Here is a 22,207-nt window from a genome sequence, read left to right as displayed (position 1 = left end):
AATTATTGACACAATGCCTATTATATCACATTAAAGGACTATTTACCTCAGTGCCTAACACCCAATATACCATGTCTGGTTTTAAATAAAAAAATAGCAAGGCATGCTGAAACACAATTAAAAGAGACAAAACAAGCATCAAAACTAGGCTCAGCCATCACACAAATTATGGAATTAACACACAGAGAATTTAAAATCATTATGATTAATATGTGAAGAGCTCTGATGGAAAAAAGTAGAAAATATGCAAGAGCAGGTAGGTAAGGTAGGCAGAAAGCAGAAAACTATGAGACAAAAATAAAAGGAAATGCTAGAAATAAAAAATTATAAGACAATTATAAAATTCCTTGATAGTATCAGCAATAGACTGGCCTCACTAGAAAATAATCAGTGAGCTTGATAATAGGTCAACAGAACCTTCCCAAACTAAAATGCAGACAGAAAAAAATGAAAAGAAAAAAAAACAGCATACAACATTCATAAACTCTGGGGCAATATCTGAAGGTATACAAACATGTAAATTGAATATCAGAAGTAGGATAAAGAATTATCCTAATACCAAAATCATATGAACATACTACAAAAAAATAAAAATAAAGGCCAATATCTCTCATGAAACAACCCGCAATAAAATACCAGCAAATCAAACCCAACAATATATAAAAAGAACGAATCACTACAACCATGTGTCCTGTGTGAAAGTCACATCTGATGCTTCTTCCAGAGTAAACTACCTAAAATGAAAATCTGAACAAGGCATCTATATTCAAAATTACTCAGTGACTTTCGACTGCCCTAAGACATAACAGATATATAACTAAGTCAAGTTAGAAAAATGATGCATGGAAAAAAGGAGAAGTTCAACAAAGAAACAGAGATGACACAAAGACTGAAGAATTCAATAAAGAGCTTCAACAGCAGGCTTGACAAAGCAGAAGAAAAAATCAGCAAACTCAAAGACAATCAGTTGAAATTATCTCTTCAGAGAAGAAAAAAAAGCAAAGAAAGCTTATGTGAATTACACAATACCATTTAAAAATTATTTATGCATTATTGGAGTCTCAGGAAGAGAAGGGGAGAAGAAAAAGGAAACAAGTTCATTTGTAAAAAGAATGCCTGAAAATTTCTCAAATCTAGTGGGAGATGTGGACATCTAAATTCATGAAGCTAATAGGTGCCCACATGGTTTCAACTCAAATATATCTACTCCAAGGCAAATTAAAATAAAACTGCCTAAAATCAAAGACAAAGAGGAAGTTAAAAGCAGCAAGAAAGAAAAAAAATTCCTCACATACAAGAGAACTTTCAGAGACTATAAGCAGATTTATTTGCAAAAACCTTTCATTCATGAGAAAGTAGGATTTATTTCAGGTACTGAAAGAAAAAAAACTTTTAAAAAAGATTTCACTTATTTTTTTTAGAGAGAGGGGAAAGGAGGAAGAAAGAGGGGAAGAGAAACATCAATCATTTGCCTGTCACCCACACTTTGGCCAAGCACCGAAATCACAACCCAGGCACGTGGTCCTGACCAGGAATATCACTGGCAACCTTTCACTTTGTGGGATGATGCCCAACCAAGCTACATCAGTCAGGGCTGAAAGAAGAAAAACTGCCAACCATGAACCTGACCAAATCATCCTTCAGAAATAAAGAGATAAAGACTTTTCCAGACCAAAAACAGCTGAGCAAGTTCATCACCACTAGACCTGTGTTACAAGAAATTCTAAAAGGAGTTATTCAAGCTGAAATGAAAGGATGCCAATACATAGCATGAAAATATAAAACACAATGGTAAGAGCAAATATTAAGTCAAATTAAGAATATTACAATGTCATAATATGGAGATAATGCCAATTATTTAAGTCTAGTATAAAAGTTAAAGAACAAATAAAATATAATTATGAAAATAACTAAAGTTAAAATAATTTGTTAAATGATAAACAATATAAAAATTATGACATCTAAAATATAAAATGTTGGGGAGAGTAAAAATGTACAGTTTTCATATACAGTTGAAATTAAGTTGTTATCAATTTACAATATACTGTTATATCTACAGTATGTTTTATGTAGGGCTCATGGTAACCACAAAGCAAAAATCTACAGTAGATACATAAAAGATAAAAAGAAAGCTTTCAAAGCATACTACGATAGAAAATCATTAATTCACAAAGACAGCAGAGAGGAATAAATAAACACAGAAATTACCACAGCCAAAAAACAATTGATTAAATAACATCACTAAGTACGAAACTATCAATAAATACTTTAACTATAAATGGACTAAATTCTCTAATCAAAAGACATATAGTGGCTGAATGGATTTGTGAAAAATAAGACTCAACTATACACTGCCTACAAGAGAATGACCTCAACCTTAAAATGCATATAGGCTCAAAGTGAAGGAATGGAGAAAGACATTCCATGCAAACGTAAACCAGAAAAGAACAAAGGTGCTCTGGCTGGTACAGCTCAGTTGGTGGGAACGTGGCCCCATAACTGAAGAGCCATGGGTTTGATTCCCAGTCAGGGTAGACAGGAGGCAAACAATCAATGCTTTGCACATCGATGTTTCTTTACCTTACTCTCTCTCTAAAAGCAATGAAAAAAATGTCCTTGGGTAAGGATGAGAGAGAGAGAGAGAGAGAGAGAGAGAGAGAGAACAGAGGTAGTTAAACTTATACCATACAAAATGACTTTAACTCAAAAACTGTTAACAAGAACAAATTCTGGTTCTGGCCAAGATGGAGGTGTAGGTAGACACACTGTGCCTCCTCGCACAACCAAGATAGGGACAACAACAATTTAGAAACAGAACAACAATGAGAACTGACAGAAAATTGAACTGTATGGGAGTCAGACAACCAAGGAATTAAAATAGACACGTTCACATTCTGACCGGTAAGGGGGGCGGAGTCAGGCAACAGGAGGGCGAGGGGTGGCGGCACAAAGAGCGGTGAGACTGGGCATGTAAGGCATCTCAGGTGCACAAGACCTCAGTGGGTGGACCCTGGGCACTCAGGCAGTGGCTGGCAGACCCCAGGCTCAGGGTGGCAACATGAAGACACAGCAAGGTGAGAATTGTGAAGCAAGGCACTGCAAGCAACCTAGGGTCCCAGCACCGGGAAATAGAGCCTCAGGGTACTGATTGAAAACACCTGTGGGGGCTGAGGCACAGGGAGAGACTCTCAGCCTCACAGGAGAGTCTGTTGGAGAGACTCATGGGGTCCTAGAATGCAAACAAGCCCACTCACACGGGAATCAGCACCAGAAAGGCCCAGTTTGCTTGGAGAAAGGGGTGGAAGGGACTGAAGTCCGACAGTGAGCAAAGCAAGCGCCATTGTTCCCTTTTGGGCCATGCCCCCACATATAGCATCACAACCCAGCTACTGGGTTGCCCCACCCTGGTGAACACCTAAGGCTCCACCCCTCATACATAACACGCATGACAAGACAGAAAAAAAAATGGCCGGAACAGAAGAACAGATCAAAGCTCCACAGCAAATATAAGTAAGCGACTAAGAGATAGCCAACCTATTAGATTCACAGTTCAAAGCACTGGTAATCAGGATACTCACAGAACTGGTTGATTTTGGTCACAAATTAGATGAAAAAAATGAAGGTTACCATAAGTGAAATGCAGGAAAATGCATAGGGAACCAACATTGATGGGAAGAAAACTGGGACTCAAATCAATGGAGTGGACCAGAAGGAAGAAAGAAACAACCACACAGAAAAGAATGAAGAGAGGCTTAGGAACCTCCAGGACATCTTTAAACATTCCAACATCCAAATTACAGGGGTACCAGAAGGGGAAGAGGAAGACCAACAAGTGGAAAACTTATTTGAACAAATAATAAAGGAGAACTTCACCAATCTGGCAAAGGAAATAGACTTCCAGGAAGTCCAGGAAGCTCAGAGAGCCCCAAAGAAGTTGGACCCAAGAAGAAACACACCAAGGCACATCATAATTACAGTAGCCAAGGTAAAAATGAAGGAGAGAATCCTAGAAGCAGCAAGAGATAAGGGGACAGTAACCTAACAAAGGAGTTCCCATCAGACTGCCAGCTGATTTCTCAAAAGAGACTTTACAGGCAAGAAGGGGCTGAAAAGAAATATTCCAAGTCATGAAAAGCAAGGACCTACATCCCAGATTGCTCTATCCAGCAAACCTTTCATTTAGAATGGAAGAGCATACCAAGTGCTTCTCAGATAAGGTCAAGTTAAAGGAGTTCCCATGACCACGCCCTTATTATATGAAATGTTAAAGGGACTTATCTAAGAAAAAAAAGACAAAAAACATGTATAGTAAAATGACAGAAAACTCACCATTATTAACAACCACACCTAAAACAAAAACAAACTAAGCAATCAACTACAACAGGAACAGAACCACAGAAATGGAGACCACATGGAGGGTTAGCAACATGGGAGTGGGAGGAGGAGAGAGGGAGGAAAGGTATGGAGAATAAGTAGCATTGATGGTAGGTAGAAAATAGACAGGGGGAGGGCAAGAACAGTATGGGAAATGTAGAAGCTAAAGAACTTATGACACATGGACATGAACTAAAGGGGGGTAATGTGGGTGGGAGAGGGTGTGCAGGGTGGAGGGGAATGAAGAGAGGGTAATGGGACAACTGGAATAGCATAATCAAAATATATTTTAAAAAGACACAAAAAAACTGTAACAAGAGACAAAGTTGGTCATATACAATGACAGAGAAGTCAATCTATCAGATTTTATCAGTTGTAAATATTTATTCACCTAACACTAGAACACCTAAATATATAAAGTAAATAAAAACAGAACAAAAAGGAGAAATAAACAGCAATACAATAATAGTTTAGGACTCCAATACTTCACTTTCTCAAATAAACTATCTAACTTCATGCCCCCAGAAACCAGAAAAAGAGAACACAGTAAGACCAAACTTTGCAGGGGGAAGAAAATAACAAAGAGCAGAAATAAATGAAAACAAAAAAATAATAGAAAAGATCAATAAAAGACCTGCTTTTTTTAAAAAAAAAAGATAAACCAAACTGACAAAACTTTAGCTAGAATATTTAAAAATACTTAAATAAATAACACTAGAAATGAAAGAGACATTACAACCACAGAAATGCAAAGATCATAAGAGATATTATTTATAAACAATTGTACACCAACAAACTAGATATCCAACAAGAGGAAAAATTCCTAAATACATACAACCTAATAAGACTGAATCATGAAGAAACAGATTTTCTAAAGAGGCCAATAACAAGTAAGATTTATCAGTAATAAAAACCTCCTAAAAAAGAAAAGCCCAGGACAAGATGAATTCATTCATCAATTCTACCAAACATTTACAGAATTAATGATAATCCCTTCAAAACTCTTCAAATAAATTGAAGAGGAACAACACTCCCAAACTCATTTTACAAGGCCAGGATTACCAGACCAATATCCCTGATTAATACACATGCAAAAATTCTCAATAAAATACTAACAAAACAAAATAAACAATGTTAAAGGATCAAATGCCATGATAAAGTAGGATTCATAGAGGGATGCAAGGATGGTTCAACACATGCAAATCAATAAATGAGATACATCACACTAATAGAATTAAAAATCAAAATCTTATGATCATCTTAGGAAATGCACAAAAATCATGTGACTAAATTCAACACCCTTTCATTATAAAAACTCTCAACAAAGTGGGGGTAGAAGCAATACACTCAAAATAATAAAGCTACCCACAGCTACCCACCCATACCCACAGCTACATTAATTTCTAAAATATATAAAGAAATTATACAAGTCAACACATGAAAAAAATCTAATTTAAAAATGAGTAAAGGACCTGAATAGACACTTCTCCAAAGAGGACATACAGATAACATATGAAAAGATGTTCAACATCACAAATCATCAGAGAGATGCAAAATTTAAAAAACCACAATGAGATATTACCTCATACCTGTCAGAATGGCCAATATAAATAAATCAACAAAAAGTCGAGAAAAGGGAACCTTCTGCACTGTTGGTGAGAATGCAGATTGGTGCAGCCACTATGGAAAGCAGGATGGAGTTACCTCAAAAAATTAAACATGGTACTGCCTTATGACCCAGTGATTCCACTTCTGGGAATATATGCAAAGAAACCTGAAACACTAATTTGAAAGAGTACATGCACACCTATGTTTATTGCAGCATTATTTACAATAGCAAAGATTTGGAATCAGCCCAAGTGACCATCAGTAGATGAGTGGATAAAAACTGTTACACATTTACACAATGGAATACTACTGAGTCATTAAAAAGAAAATCTTAACTTTCACAATGCATGGATGGGCCTTGAGAGTATTATGCTAAGTTAAATAAGCCAGTCAGAGAAAGACAAGAACTACATGATTTTACTTACATGTGGAATCTAATGAACAAAACAAACTAACAAATGAAACAGAAACAGACTCATAGATACAGAGAACAGACTGACAGCTGTCAGAGGAGAGGGGAGTTGAGGGACTGGGTAACAAAGGTGTAGGAATTAAATAAAATAAAAAATTAGAACTCATAGACACAGACAACAGTATAGTGATTACCAGAGGGGAAGGGGGGTGGAGGGAGGCAGAAGAGAGTGAATGAATTGGGGACAAATGGTGATGGAAGGAGACTTGACTTGGGGTGGTGAACACATAATACAATATAGAGATGATGTATTATAGAACTATACACCTGAAACCTATATCATTTTATTAACCAATATCACCATAATATATTCAATTTAAAAAATAAATACTAAAGTTGACCTCATAAAAACAGAAAGCAAATTGGAGGTTCCCAGAGGCTGGGGTGTGGGTAAAACCAGGAGATGTTCGAAGTGTACAAACTTCCAGTTAGAAGATAAGCAAGTTCTGGGGACAGTGTCTCATATAATATAGGATGACTATAATTAACAATACTGTATTGAATGCTTAAGAGTTGGTAAGGGAATGGATATTAATTATATGACTTTAATTATATGATGTGATAGATGTGTTAACTAACCTTATCATGGTAATCATTTTGCAATATGTACATGTATCAAATCACCATGTTGTACATTTTAAACTTATAAAATGTTTTATGTCAATTATATTTCAAGGGGGGAAAGGAATAAAGGAGAAAACACAAATTACAAATATCGGGAATAAATTATGGAACATTATTATTTATATTACTTAAAAGACAATAAGAATATTATAAGCATGTGGATGATAATAAATGTTACAATTTAGCTACAATACTCTAATACTTTGAAAGACAAAATGAACAAAAATGACTCAAAAGATTTAGATGTTATTGCATATTTAATAATAATTAAATTATTAATTAATAATCTTCCCACGAAGAAAATTCTTCGCCAGGACATACTGAGCAAAGGGCATTCCTCAGGACATCTGATGTCCTGGCTCAGATGTTCTAATTGGTTAAATTCTATCAAACATTTAACAAAGAAATAATATCCACCTAATGTATACATACTCTTCTAGAAACTTGAACATTTCCTAATTCAATTCATAACACTGACTCTATTCTGATACCTAAACTAGACAAAGACATTCAAGGAAAAGTACAAGTCAACTAATTTTTCTAAACAAACTGTGCTGAATAGCTGGATATTCATGAGGAAAAAAAGGCCCTCAACCGTTACCTCACACCATGCAAAAACAAAAAAACAAAAAAAAATACCACAAAATGCATTATAGATTTTAATATAAAAGCTAAAAATATAAATCCTCTAGACAGAAATAGAAAATTTTCATAATTTTGAAGTAGGTAAAGATTTCTTAGTACATAAAAAACACAAATCATAAAAGAAAAAAATTTTAAATTAGACTCCATCAAAATTCTGTTTTACGCAAGTCACCATTAAAAATGAATGGCAAGCAACAGGCTGGGAGAAAATATTCACATTATGTCTCTCTCTCTCTCTCTCTCTGTGTATGTGTATATATATATATATATATATATATATATATATATATATATATATATATATATGATATATATATATATATATATATGATAACAACTTTTACCCAGAATATATACTATTGATAAATCTTACAAGTCAGTAAGAAGAGAACTCAGTTTTTTTTTAAGAAATTGAAAAAGGATTTGAATAGACATTCAAAGAAGATAATAAATGCCAAGTAAGCTCATGAAGAGATGCTCTTTGTCACTACCATCATTAGTTTATCAGAAAATAATCAACTAACTAAATCTACAATAAGATATGGCTAAAATGCATGAGAATGACTAAAATCACAACTACTTTATAATAACAAATGTTGGCAGGGATCCGAGGTAATAGGAATGTTTTTAGATTGCTCATGGGAAGGCAAAATGGTGTATAACCACTTTAAAAAATAGTTTGTTATAAAGTGAAACTAACACATACCACACTACCAGCAGTATCAACCAAGAGAAATAAAAGCCAGTCTCCATGCAAATATTTGTACATGGATGTTCACAGAAGTCCTCTTCATAATAGCCCAAACTAGAAACAACTAAAAATGTGTTATGTGCTATTGTGATACAAGCTACCATCCAGAAAAAAAACAAAAAACTACTGATACACACAACATGGATGAATCTCAACAACATGGCGCTGAGGGAAAGAACCTAGACACAAAAAAGCACCCATTATGTCAATTTTACTTAGATGAAACCACAGAAAGACAAGTCTAATCTGTAATGATAGAAGGTCGATCTGCGATTTCCCGGGGCAGGTGAAGAAGCAGCAGGGTGATTGATTCCTGGAAGGGGATGATGGGGGCTTCCTTAGGTGATGTGAGTGTTGATATCTCAATTGTGGTGGTTACATGTTTACATACATTTGCTACAGTTCACTGAACTGTATACAAACTATATAGCAGCACATTTATTGTATTTAAATTATACCTAAGTAATGTTTTCAAATGTACTCATGGGAAAGCAAACTCTTCCAGGAAATACAATACTTCTTAACTCATTTTATAAGACTAAGATTATTTTGATACCAAAACTAGACAAAGGTATTAAAAGTTCCCAATACCTTGGTGTAAGTTTATTATTAGCCTTCCATCATGAACACACAGTGCTGTTCAAGCGTTTAAAAACACAGGTACTTTCAGCAGAGAAAGGGAAATTTGGGTAAAATAAAACAGTAATGGGAACTTCCTAACACATGTAATTTAATGTACAATTTTATCCTAAAGTCTTGCCACATTTCTCCTTTAAAAAATTCATCTCCTAGCCAGTCTTCTATACAAAGTGTATCCCTACTGGTAAAACCAAGCACCGGCATTGAGTTCCAAAGCTAAGACCAATATGCCCTGGCAGCTTCCAATACAACTTTTAATACTTCTTTAAACTTTCTCAAAACCAGATTTACAGTTCACTCAATCACTCTTCATTAAGAAGGGAGTTGTCACATCTAAAAGACTTACGGCCTTACGGCCTATTCTTATTTGAAAAAGAAATTAGACCTACACAATGGCAGAGGAGGCAGGGTAATGAGCTCCCACCACACATCTTAACAGTTATAAAATTTAACATGGTGTCATTCTTGCTCAATCTTTCTCTTTTCCCCATCCTTTTAGAAGTGAATCTCAGCTGCGCTGTAACTTCAGTCTCATGTATTTCAATGTGCATCCCTTAAAAATATGAATATTTTTAAGATCTCTTTTTAAGATTGTTTTTGCACAGTGTAGATGCATTAGATAGTTTTCTCAACACAACTAGAGGTTTAGTTGAATTCTTCACACCCCTCTTCAACACCGTAATTTTTCAACTTTTGAAATGTATGGCAACTACATAATTAATGAAAAAAATCTTTCAAAGAACATTTTTTTCTATTCAGTTTCATTAAGTGCCTTTGGCTTATAACCTACATTAAAGCTAGACCTGTCATTTAAAAATAGTATAAACCTCAATTTTTCATTTGTCAAGAAAACTAACTTCTTATTTTCACAAAGGCATAGAATAAAAGTGGTCACTAAGGCCCAGCCAAAGAAAAGGTTATCCTACAGCTGTTTAAAATGGATGTTATATCCTTACACAATCATATACTTGGTACAAAACCATATTCTACATGATTTTTTAAGAGGTAGACAATATTCACAGCCTAAGACTTGGTAGAAACACTTTTTAGTAATTTATGGTCCAATATTCTTCACTGTGATAAATCTGCAGACGTCATCATATCACATCCTACTAAAGGATACAAGTTACACAAGTTCACTGTACTTTATCTGAAAAGTAAACTTGATTTGTTTATCATGGCTATTGCTTTGTTTCAGGAAGAACAGAAAGCACTGTATATTTTAATGACATGGATTGTGCTAGAGTTAACCTGCTAAGTTCCTCAAAGCTAAACCCTAACATCTTAGAAGCAAGTAATAAAGGGCTCTTTATCTATGAAACAGATTTTCCCTCACCGACCAAATAACAATTTGACATACTGAAAAAGATAACATGATAAACACATTCTGCTTAGTTGTCTGGGGAAAAGGGTGATACATAGTAATCAACTGGACATAGAAAGAAAGCTGATTTCTAGTCTGTCAGAAACCATTTTTTGAATGGAAGCATGTCTTCTGGCTCTCATTATAAAGCATTTTGCGGATCTCCCCCACCCTGTTTTTAACACTCCCACTATCCAACAAGAATTAGCAGTGAAATAAATTATCCCAAGGAACATAAATCTTAAGAGGTACATTCTACTTCTTTCACAATTCTATGTATGGTATAAACCATTCACCTCAGGGAAAATTAAAAAGAATTACCCATTAGGCTAACAACACCAACAAAAATCTAGAGAGCCTGAGAGTAACTCAGTTAGAATCTGATTAAAAGATACAGAGATAAATCCTCACATCGCCTATTTAAGCACATACAAGAAGAGAACTTGCAATGCATATGATGGCACTAACTTGTAACTGCATGAAGTAACTGTGCTCTCATACATACGTTCTTTATCCATGCTATGTTACTTGTCCCAACCTTCAATTTAATGGAATCTAACAGCACCTATTACATTCAGCCTCATTGCATAAGATTATGACAGTCATTATAAGCTAATTTTTTTAGTGCATTGAAGATAAACTGACTGCTTGAAAGGACCTTTCCCTTTCATTCCCTTGCTATTTATTGCAATGGAAACTAGAATGCCAATATTTTTAGGGCTTTATTAAAAGCATAACACTGATTTTTCCCCATGTCTGAAGCAATTCAGGTTTGAAACTTGCCAGTTAATTGAAATTACACATAAATCAATACCAATTTGGAAAATTTTTAATTGCATTTTTCCAAATAATGCAACAGACTGACCCAATTTTACTCTCTTAAAAAAAAAAGCTGACGTACAAATTTATCTCAGGAACGATCTCTAAGGCAAGTGTATAATAAACATTCATTTTTATTTGTTCTTTACCCCCTCCACTCATTCTCTACAAAAAAAAAGCAGGCTATAAAACTTAAATCATACAAATGTCAGGAGTTCTTGCAAACAGGCTGCTTGTTTGATTTAAAAATGTTTGACTCTCCTTTTAAAGTTTTCAAACTTCTCTCCCTCTACGTGAGCAGGCCTGTTGTTTGAAGTAAAGAAAGTAAGGCTTTTATTACTATGGAGGGGGTGTGGGATGGGGAGGGCGGCAAAGGGGGAAAGGACATAGGACAGGTTTTGGCCAAACCTATTTGAAACAAATATCAAAACTCTAGATGCTCCTAAAAGTAGTAAGGATGATGTCTTACTACTCTTGTAACACCAGTTTTTTTCAATGACATACAAGGACACCTGAAAACATAAATTACATAGGAATCAGAGCACAATCTTTATTTCTGGAAAAAGATAGGCTCACAGACTATATGAAGAGTGAAAGAGGAAAGTAAATTTTATGGAAGTGGTATCAATGATTATTTTATAATACATAGATGTTATCACTTGAGGAAAAGAAAGATCATTTCAACAATTTCACTTTGAAGAACCAAGTGTTGAGTAGACCACTCTGAAGCTAAGTTATTTCAAATGGACATATATCACAAAACTTAAGTGTGATGTATTTACCGCTCTGAGGACACTAGTCATGAATCAGAAAGCTTATTTAACAAGTCTCCAGTTCTTAAGATGATTTATCCCAACACCCTAAATGATAACATTCTCTACTGAAACCAGACAAAAAGGCAATAAAATATGGTTAAGCACATGCGTTCCACACAGTAGTTATGAGTTGCTCAAGAGAATGGAGTTCTGCAATTTATTTTGATTTTCTTAAGCTCACTCACTTGTGACCAATCTCGTGTGCAATGGTAAAAGCTGAGCCCAGGCCAATGTCTTCATTAATGCTGCAGCTCCTCTCGGGCTCGCACATTCCAGCCACCGAGGCCAGGCCTGAACAAACAGAGGGAGACACAAAGGGTCAAGCCAAGGTGTTTCGGTCTTAAAAAGCCCATACTTATAAATGCCTGGATTCTTTTTAATAACCTCCATGCACAGAAGGAGCAGTTGGCAAAAGGTTAACTTTCTAGTCATTTGCAAAATCACTGGGGGGAGTTTCACTTTGCCGGCTAGACATTAATATTTTTTGAACTGCAGTCAGTGCTGGAAAATGTCTAGACTAGGGGTTAGATTTATAAATTTTACTTCTGGTAACTTGGGACCACCTAGTAACTTGAGCCAGAAGAGGGAATTCAAGAAAGCATTTCTATTTTAACATTCTTCAGGCTGCAGAAAGCAAAATATATCCACATTATTTTTCTAAAGAGATCTGTTTAAGTTTAGTGGGTTCATAAAAATATACAAGCAACTTTTTAGTTACCAAAAAAAGGGAATCCCAAATGGTTTTTTTAAATGACATTTTTATAAAAACAAAAATGAATGATGCAAAAGAGGAAAAGGAGAAAAGTTGAAGAAGATAGGAGGTTGTTGCATATGTTTAATCTTTTGAAATTAGTCCTGATAGTGATGCAACAATTTATTTAAGTGTTTTCATGGTAGGAAAGTCATTCGCACATTCAGTGTACTCCTGCTCCTATCCCCCTTCAACGCATCAGAGTTTTACTAATAAAGAAAAACTATGGTGTTAATTCGCTGATTCTAGTGAAATGTTATGTTACTCAAAGTATTCTTCCCTTGGGAATTTTAGTATGTAAAAGTTTTAATATTTACTTCCAAATGAATATCATGCTCTGTGCATTAGTATATAACTTTAAAACAGTGCTTAGAAAAACATAACTTTCGTGCAGAAAAGAAAATGTCATGTGTTACAAGGAAACACATGCCTGATCATACTCAACACACATAGGAATGAACGTTATGTAGAATAAGTTGAAGGAAAAATAGGAAAAACTTTTTATATGTTTGTATTCTACTATCATCACCTACATATTAATAATTATCTTCACAACAGAAGTGATTTTAATCCAATTCAATGAATATTTATTGAGTGCAATAAACAATGTTCTGTGCTAGGAGCAGTTTCTCAGTTGCACTAATTTGGACCAGTAAAAGCGATTCAGTTCATATTTGACTGACAAGAGAGCTCTAGATATTGTTTCTCTGTATCTTACATTATAAAACATTCACATAATAATCACATTGGAAGAGAGATGAGGTTAGTGCTGGATTTGCTAATAGATCATTTACTTTTCCTGCTGTTTTGTATGGAAGAGGCAGGAGTTGGAGAAGAGGTTAGTTTCTGTCTCACGGAGCTATTATAAACACTAGTGTTACCCTTGTCCTGTGCTTCCCTTCACTTACAAGTCTTAGGACCTGAAGAAGAGCATGTAAAAAGAGGAACTAGCTGGAGCAAGGCAGCTTAACATTTTTGGTTCATTAAAAATATGTAATAAATGTTACTTTCAAACTCCATGCAGAGAGAGAAAGAGTGAGAAAGAAAGAAAAGAAAAAATAAATTTTGCCATATGTTAAATGGCTTTAAGCTACTGGGTTCCATAGGGTCCATGATATGGGAAGAAAAAGCTACTTGAAACGATTTGTATTTTGAGCTTTATAAAATTGGGTTTAAAAATATTAATACAAATAATTATTGTTAAATTAACATTCCTTACATTTCCCTAAATATGTTGCTCCACAGGTTAGGATTTTGTTTGCTGTTGTTTGATATGTGCCATGCAGCTGTGTTTTTAACTGAGAATTTTCAATGACTCCCCAAGGTGCATTTATTTGTAAGCACCGATGTACCTCTGTATCTGATATAAAATTGTAAGCTCTACTAAAAGAACAATTTAAGAAAGGGCATATTTGGGAAATAACTTATACTTGTTAAAAATGTAAAGGTAAACCTTAACTGAAATAAAAGAATAATTTAAATGCCAATATATTTTCACAACCCCCCACCATTTTCTGTATTCCTATAAAATTGAAGCTGTCAAAGTTCGTATGTGTGATTGTGTTAATAGGGGTTTGGTTACTATTTGGGTCATTTAGATTTCCTCAGTTTGATGGCCACAGTTTGCACCCTTAAATCTACTTAGCCAAGTTAAAATTGGTTGTCAGAGGTACTAAGTAAGCAAGAGAATATACAAGAATCAGCATAAAAACCAACATGAATAGAATACCCAGTCAAAAAGAAAAGAACCTGATTAATTCCACATAAGGTCAACACATACATACACATGCAGCTCATTCAGTTTCCACTATGAGACAGTATAAAAAATAATTTACAATGATTTACTATTTGAAACTTTTACATTGAGCTTGAAAAAGCATTGACATATATCAATTCTAGAAATGAATAAACCATAAAAATTTGAACACATTATTCTGGTTGAAAAGTACCTCAAATCTACTTTGGCAAAAATGCAATAAAAGTACTAGGCAGTGTTATAACTAATGTGCCAAGGAAGAACACATCTCAATGTAAATAATTTATCTTCAAAAAGCATATGCAAATATGATATGCCTACATACACATATATACACATGCACCTGTACCTATATGTGTATATGGATATGTACTTCCTCACAAAACCTCTAGCTTATACCTTCTTTGAGGCTTAGTGTCTACTATATTTAAAATTGATTAAGCACTTAGTAAATGCTTACAGAATTTCAATAATAGAAAAATTAACCTAAACAGTGTAACTTCCACATTACATAACAGTTCATGTTTTATAATACTTCTTCACTAAATATCTTTCTATTTTCTTACTTAAATGATTTTAACAGTATCCTTATAATGTAAGGGCAGATATTACTCCTACTTCATAAAGGAACTGAGTTACAAAAAGCTAAATAAACTGTAAAAGGTAAATTGTCAAAGTCAGTCATTTGTCTCCAGTTCAAGGTCCCTTCCATTGGATTACGCTGCCCTTGTTAACCCAAAACACACTGTGGCAAATAAAACCTTTTTGAAGTGAGCTCTCTCAGCAGACAGCTCTTTCTGCATCATGCTTTCTAACTATCAAACTTCTCTACTGTAATACTCATCCTTGGCTAATTGGGATTTCTCCTTTGGCCATAAATCCTGAGGGAGATAAGGTAGGAGAAGACTGGAAGGCAAGGTAAAATCATCAAGAAAAATTTTAATCTCTGAAGAGATGATTCACTGAACTCCCCAGGAAGTTAGGTAATACCTTCTTTCCCACTTCTACTTTAATTTGACTTTAAAAAATTCTTCGGAGTTGCATAGGAATAGATTTTACAATTATTCCTTTACAGATAAGAAAATCGAGACATCATGGAGAAACTAATGAATTCACCTTCAGTTGCTTAGCTTCTGATCTATAAAAAGTCTCTATGACACCAAAAAATTAGCATAGAAAAAGTTGCTGTTTCTTAAAATAACTCTATTTGCTTAATAATTCAGTCTATTTGAAAGCTACCATTTCCACCCACTTGTACTTGCAGTTAACTTTTACCAGTATAAAGTTATGATCTGCAACATAATGTGATTTTTTGAAATTCTGCCATATTACAGAAATGCTTTAAAAATGATTTGGGGGGAAAGCACACAAGAAATATAATCCTGTCTTCTCTACTACTGTCTGTAATATTTTACAAAATTGTATTTTTTTTTGTTGAGGTACTAAAAATTTCCATTAATATCTTAAATTATGGGGATATACTATTTCTACCAAATTGTATCTCCCTCCAAAAATACTGTTCTCTATGCCTCTTCTTTAAGTAACTCCAAAGTTGGTTTTTTCCCCTTTCTTTCCTTGCCTAAAATTTAAAGATGCTGGTTGCTTTTATTTGCTCTCAAACTCCTTGGTATTTTTGGAAAATAAATTACAGAGATAGATTCTGTGAAAATGAGTGGAAACTTTTGATTTATCATTATTGTTTGATGATTTTTTAATCATCTTCTAAGTTGTTTTTAAGATTTTATTTATCTATTTTTAGAGAGAGGGGATAGAAGGGGAAAAGAGAGAGAAAAACATCAATGTGTGGTTGCCTCCCACACGGCCCCCACTGGGGACTTAGCCCACAACCCAGACATGTGCCCTGACGGGGAATCAAACCAGCAACCCTTTGGTTCGCAGCCTGTGCTCAAACCATTGAACTACACGAGCCAGGACCATCTTCTAAGCTGTTTTTAATCATCACTCTACTTCTTTCCTAGTAAGTGACATATCCACAAAGGTCAGGTTTAACAATTTATAGGAATAACTTCAGACGTGTCAGAAATGAAATTGATCAAATCAACAATCAAGAGGAAAGTCACGGGGCCAAAGAGACAACTTAAACTGTCTTCCCCTTATAAAGCACTTACCCAGGGTTCCACAGGGCTTATTTTTATAAGTGCAGATATCATATCTATAAAGGAGAAAAAAAGAGATAAAATTTGTAATGTGATCAAATCTGTAAAATATTTTCACATATTCATCACATTTTTTTTTCTTGGAGCTCTGGTTGTCAGACCACAATCAGTGCAATTATGAGCAGCCAGCTGGAGTGTTGGCATTTTCAGCACCCTGGGGGCCACCGCCGGCTGCACTACACTCACAGCTCTGGCTACAAGCCAGCGGGACACCTGCCAGCAAGAAAGAAAGGTTAAAGTGGATTTTTGTAATTGCAAGTTCCATAAAACCATCTACCTTACTGTTTTGAAGCTGGAATAGCTTGTCTGCAGATTGCTACTGCTTCTACACAAAGCAAATGGTTAGCTTTTTATTCCCAATCTCTTCTGAACCTGCTGGAATATTTTCTTATTATAGCCATAGACAGTATTTTATACTTCTGGGCTACAGGCTTAACATAGGTTCTTATTTCATTAAAAAAAAAACTAGAGCAATAAAATAATGAGAATAAAATTGATATTGCTTAGTTTTCCTAGTTGTATACCAGTAATTTTCTGTGGTTAAAATGCCAATATTTACGTTTATAAATAGCTGAACAAATAGCTCACTAGGAAGCTTTCCTAACATTGGTCAGAGTTATTCTAATGCTGTGTTGCATTATAACTCAATACAAAAGATGGAGCTCATAAAATAAAGTTGCACATTTTAAAACACATTTAGAATGCTCAGTCAATACTGATGTAAACATGTATTTTAACCATTTAAAAAATATTCTTACAAACTTATTTTTAAAACCAAAAACAGAGTTTCTAATGTGATATTAAAAATAATTTTGAAAAGAATGAATATTTTTATTTGCCTATGTTTTAGACTAGAAATAAAAAGCTTTTTAGTTACAGAATAAAATTTCAGGCATTACACACTGCGAGCACAGGAAAGTCCAAGTTGTAAAAGTCCTTTTTTACTGTAAACAAATAATGGTTAGTTCCAATTACTGCGGGGGGCAGGGGGGGGGTCATAATTAATCCCCTAATCAACTCTTCATCTTCACCTTGTTCAAACTCTACAAATGTTTCCTTACATCTGAGGGAAGGGATTTCTTCTCTTGTATACCTTTTCTATTTTGACCATTTATACATTCACCCTCTCCCTTCTCTTGTAATTCGCAAACCAACAGATTTCAGTATCTGGTCCACTCCTGAATATAAGATATGAGAGGGCACTTGGTGTATTTACCAAAGCAGCAGAAAGTACATTTCAGGTGTCACACTCAATTTATCCTGCGATCACAGTGTGTAATGCCTAGGATATTACGGAGACACAATCCATGCCAGCTGTCTTCCAGAAAATGTAAACAAAGACTTTTCATAAAGAGTAACCCAAATATAAATATTTAAGCAGAACCCATTTCCAAATCTGCAGCTTCCACATGTGCCCTTTCCCAAAACTGATCCGTCTGAGAATGCACCTGCAAGCCACCAGTTTCTTCTTTCCTCTTTTGCCTTTCACAAGAGCCCTGTTTCTACTTTACAAAAAAAAGCATACTTCTCATCCATCCCAAACCTTGTTATGGTGTATTGCCCCCTGGGTGTGCAAGTCTACTGAGCACAATGCAAAGGGATAATTCAAGAATGCATGGATCCTGGGGGATAATCCTTATGAGCAAAGCAGGAAAACTTGAAGGGTGTAATGCTTATTTTCCCCTGGCAAGTCTCCTGCTTTCTACCCGTCTGTCTGACTGCTTATAAACCAGTCTAGATATCCATCCCACAATTAGAATTCAGATGTGAAATGGTTGTCCTAGACTGTATTAGCATATTCATTTTTTTCTAAAAAATAAAGTCAGGCTTGTTATTGACAGACGTTAAGTCTGACTCACCTAAGCAGTTTGGCAGTGAAGACAGACTCAGCCAGTTAGATGATATGGTGAACATTTTTCATGATTCAGTGAAATAGGCAACTACAATGTTTTGACAACATTTATTTAAAGCATACATACATCATAGAATATGTTTTTAAATAGTCCCTGTAGCTACCTAGGCTTATGATTAAATAAGTATTTTATGTAACAGCTTGAAAATGTGTAAAGTGGTACATCACTTTTCAAAATTATTTTAGGAAGCATAATTAAGCAAGAAGTTTGAAGCTCACAGACAAATACAACTTATATTTTCACCTCATAGCAGTCCTCTCTCACCTGCTCGCATTTTGCCTAGGCCTTTTATTTCACTGTGTCGTAACTACCCAAAATATCTGCATGAAGGTTAAAGCCATCAACAAATAATGCAGACTTAAACCATCTCAGACTAAGATAATTCTGCTTACATTTTCCTCAGTTCTCCCCAATCCTCTAAAACATACTTACAGATGACTCTACAGGATATTCTACAGGGAAAAGCCATGCCATCCCCTTTCGGCTTTTGCATCCAATTCAATTCACACTGTATCCTTCTACATTCTTTATTCAGACAGAGAGCAATTGTTGCTTTCCATGCATTATTTTTCACATCAAGTACTGAAGAGCAACATTTTTACATTCATTCTTTCATATGTGGTTTTGCTTGCCACCTATCATATGCCCAGGTATAGACCCATATCCTAGAATCTCAAGATAAGTAAGTTAGTTGTGGTCTGTTTAAGAAAACACCCATAGCAGATGAGCTATAAAATAATTTGGAAAGATGATTAAATCAATGAAACAAAAAGTTAAACTGACACACAATAGAGCCAATACTCATTAGCTACTACAATGATAATCACTGCCATAGCTGTTATGTACAAAATACTATGGAAATACAGAGGAAGCAGTGATTCCACAGTAGCAAAGTAGGAAACATGCATTTAGGACATAACATCTGAAACACATTTTTAAGACTTAGAATGATAAAATACAGAAGTACACACCTTCCAGGCAGAGAACAGAATCATCAAAGTAGTGAGGTCTAGAAAGGGTAAAGCGCATGCAGGGGACCTTGAGAAGTCTAGAGAGGCTGAAACATTGACTATACAGAATAAAATATCAGAAAATGAATATAAAGTTGGTGTGGTGGGCACAGATTATTAAACACACTGAATGCCAAAACTGATTTTTTTCTTACAGACAAAAGACATTTAGAATATAGTTTGCAAAACAGAAAAAAAATGTATGTTTATATGAGTGTGTACACAAACTAAGTTTGTATTCAGATAAAAGTTGAGAGGATTATGGTGGATATCTAAGGAAGAGGTGGGAGAGTAGGGAGAGTATAATTTTTACTTTATTAAATATATTTTTATATAACCAACATTTAGTCAGAAAAATGTTTCAGCTATGTCTGTCAACACAAAAAAACAATAATTAGCTTAATGAATGTTTAGTAAATATTAAAAATATATTTTTCATTAAAAAAAGAAATTAGTGGTGTTCCAGACTTAGAGATTGACCAAAATATTTCAGAGGCACTCCCCATTCTGCATGAACACATACAAGGATCCACCAAACTTTGTGGGCTGTATACTTTGCCTCTGAGACTTGTCTCAAGTGTCCACTCATGGTTTGGAGGATCATGGTGCCAGACACGACACATATTAGAGTAACAGAATTCTGCCTCAAAACATGTTCATGTTCTTATTCAGTGCATTTTTCATACAAAGTATTAACAGAGCACCTAATAACAGAGAGCTGGAGTGTCAAGTCTACAGAACTTGGAATATGAACTATTTTGTACCCCCTTGTTTGTTTAATAAATATTTGTATGCTTAATGGAAATTTCACCTAACTCTCTTCATTGTAACTGATAGCAATGCTCATTCACCCTAACAATTTGCCTGACCACATTAGCTTAGGTCAGAGCAAAAATGTGAAACCCCCAAAATTTCTAATTGGTGGAGGGAAAATGTGGTAACAGTACTAAGAAAAAATTTATACGTGGCTATATCCACCATGACATATACTTCTACAAGACTACTCTTCTTTAAGCTGTTCTTAAAATCTTGAGCAGATTAGCCATGGGTTAAAAACTTTAACCAGTCGTATCCACAAATTACACAATATAAAATCAAGTTGTATTCATATCAAAATTGAGAATGACAAATTTTTTAAAAAACCTAAGCTTTTTTAAGATAAACTTCCTCAACTATGCTACATTTCCATCTCAATACAGAATTGATTAATGCAAATATTTTCCCAAACCTAGGTTGTGCTTGCTTAACACTGTGTTACCTATGCATAATAAAATGATCAGCACAAGTTCAAGGTAATCATTTGAAATATTTTCTAGAAACTTCCGGCAAGATGGAGGCATAGGTGGACACACAATATCTCCACACACAACCAAGATTAGAACAACAACAATTTAGAGGCAGAATAACACCCAGAACTGATAGAGAATTTATCTGAATGGAAGTTAGACAGCCAAGAAGTTGAAGTAGACCCGTTCATCCAGACCCGTAGGAGGGGCGGAAAGAAGGAGCCAGCTCAGAGATCAGAAAGAACTGGGTGCCTAAGGTAACCGGGAGTGCATAAGCCATCCGGGGCTGCAAGATCGCAGTGGGTGAACCCTGAGTACGCAAGCGGCGGCTGGCAGACCCAGTGAGGTGGCGATTGTGGACCAGGGCGGAGCGCACAACCCAGGATCCCAGAAAGGGGACTGAGGTCCCAAAGAACAGAGCTACCGCCTTTGTTCCCTCCCACATACAACCTCACAATCTAGCGACTGGAGAGCCCAGCCCTGGTGAACACCTAAGGCTCTGCCCCTCAAAAAAAAAGAGAGAGAGAGAGAGACATGTCTCAAACAGAAAAACAGAGCAATGCCCCAGCACTCATCCTTTTAAGCAACCGAGAGATAGCCAATCTATCAGATGCACAGTTCAAAACACTGGTGATCAGGAAGCTCATGGAATTAGTTAATTTTGGGCACAAATTACATGAAAAAATGCAGGTTACCATAAAAGAGATGAAGGAAGATGCACGGAGAACCAATAGTGATGGAAGAAAACTGGGACTCAAAACAATAGAGTGGACCAGAAGGAAGAAAAAACCAACCAAACAGGAAAGAATGAAGAAATAAGAATTCAAAAAACGAGGAGAAGCTTAGGAACCTCCAGGACATCTTTAAACATTCCAACATCCGAATTAGAGGAGTACCAGAAGGGGAAGAGGAAAAGCAACAGATTGAGCACATGTTTGAACAAATAATAAAGGAGAACTTCCCCATTCTGGCAAAGGAAATAGACTTCCAGGAAATCCAGGAAGCTCAGAGAGTCCCAAAGAAGTTGGACCCAAGAAGAAACACACCAAAGCACATCATCATTACATTAGCCAAGGTAAAAATGAAGGAGAGAATCCTAGAAGCAGCAAGAGATAAGGGGACAGTAACCTACAAAGGAGTTCCCATCAGACTGTCTGCTGATTTCTCAAAAGAGACCTTACAGGCAAGAAGGGGCTGGAAAGAA

General features: G+C 35.3%; 1 protein-coding gene across 1 annotated transcript in view; it reads right to left on the bottom strand.

Annotated features, from left to right (window-relative positions):
• The window catches only part of ADAMTS6 (ADAM metallopeptidase with thrombospondin type 1 motif 6), a 238,208-nt gene that overhangs the window by 131,774 nt on the left and 84,227 nt on the right, over positions 1-22,207 (bottom strand). Inside the window, exons 8-9 of the mRNA XM_045848398.1 lie at positions 16,747-16,790; positions 12,296-12,401 (exon numbers count right to left, since the gene is read on the bottom strand). Of these exons, the coding sequence (XP_045704354.1) occupies positions 12,296-12,401; positions 16,747-16,790 (150 nt within the window). The remainder of the gene's footprint in view (positions 1-12,295; positions 12,402-16,746; positions 16,791-22,207) is intronic.

This window comes from Phyllostomus hastatus, unplaced genomic scaffold (assembly GCF_019186645.2).
Source record: "Phyllostomus hastatus isolate PE091 unplaced genomic scaffold, TTU_PhHast_1.1 phas_contig_58, whole genome shotgun sequence".
NCBI lineage: Eukaryota > Metazoa > Chordata > Mammalia > Chiroptera > Phyllostomidae > Phyllostomus > Phyllostomus hastatus.
The sequence above is the reverse complement of the archived record's forward strand: the minus strand, read 5'-3'. Positions and strand labels throughout refer to the sequence as shown.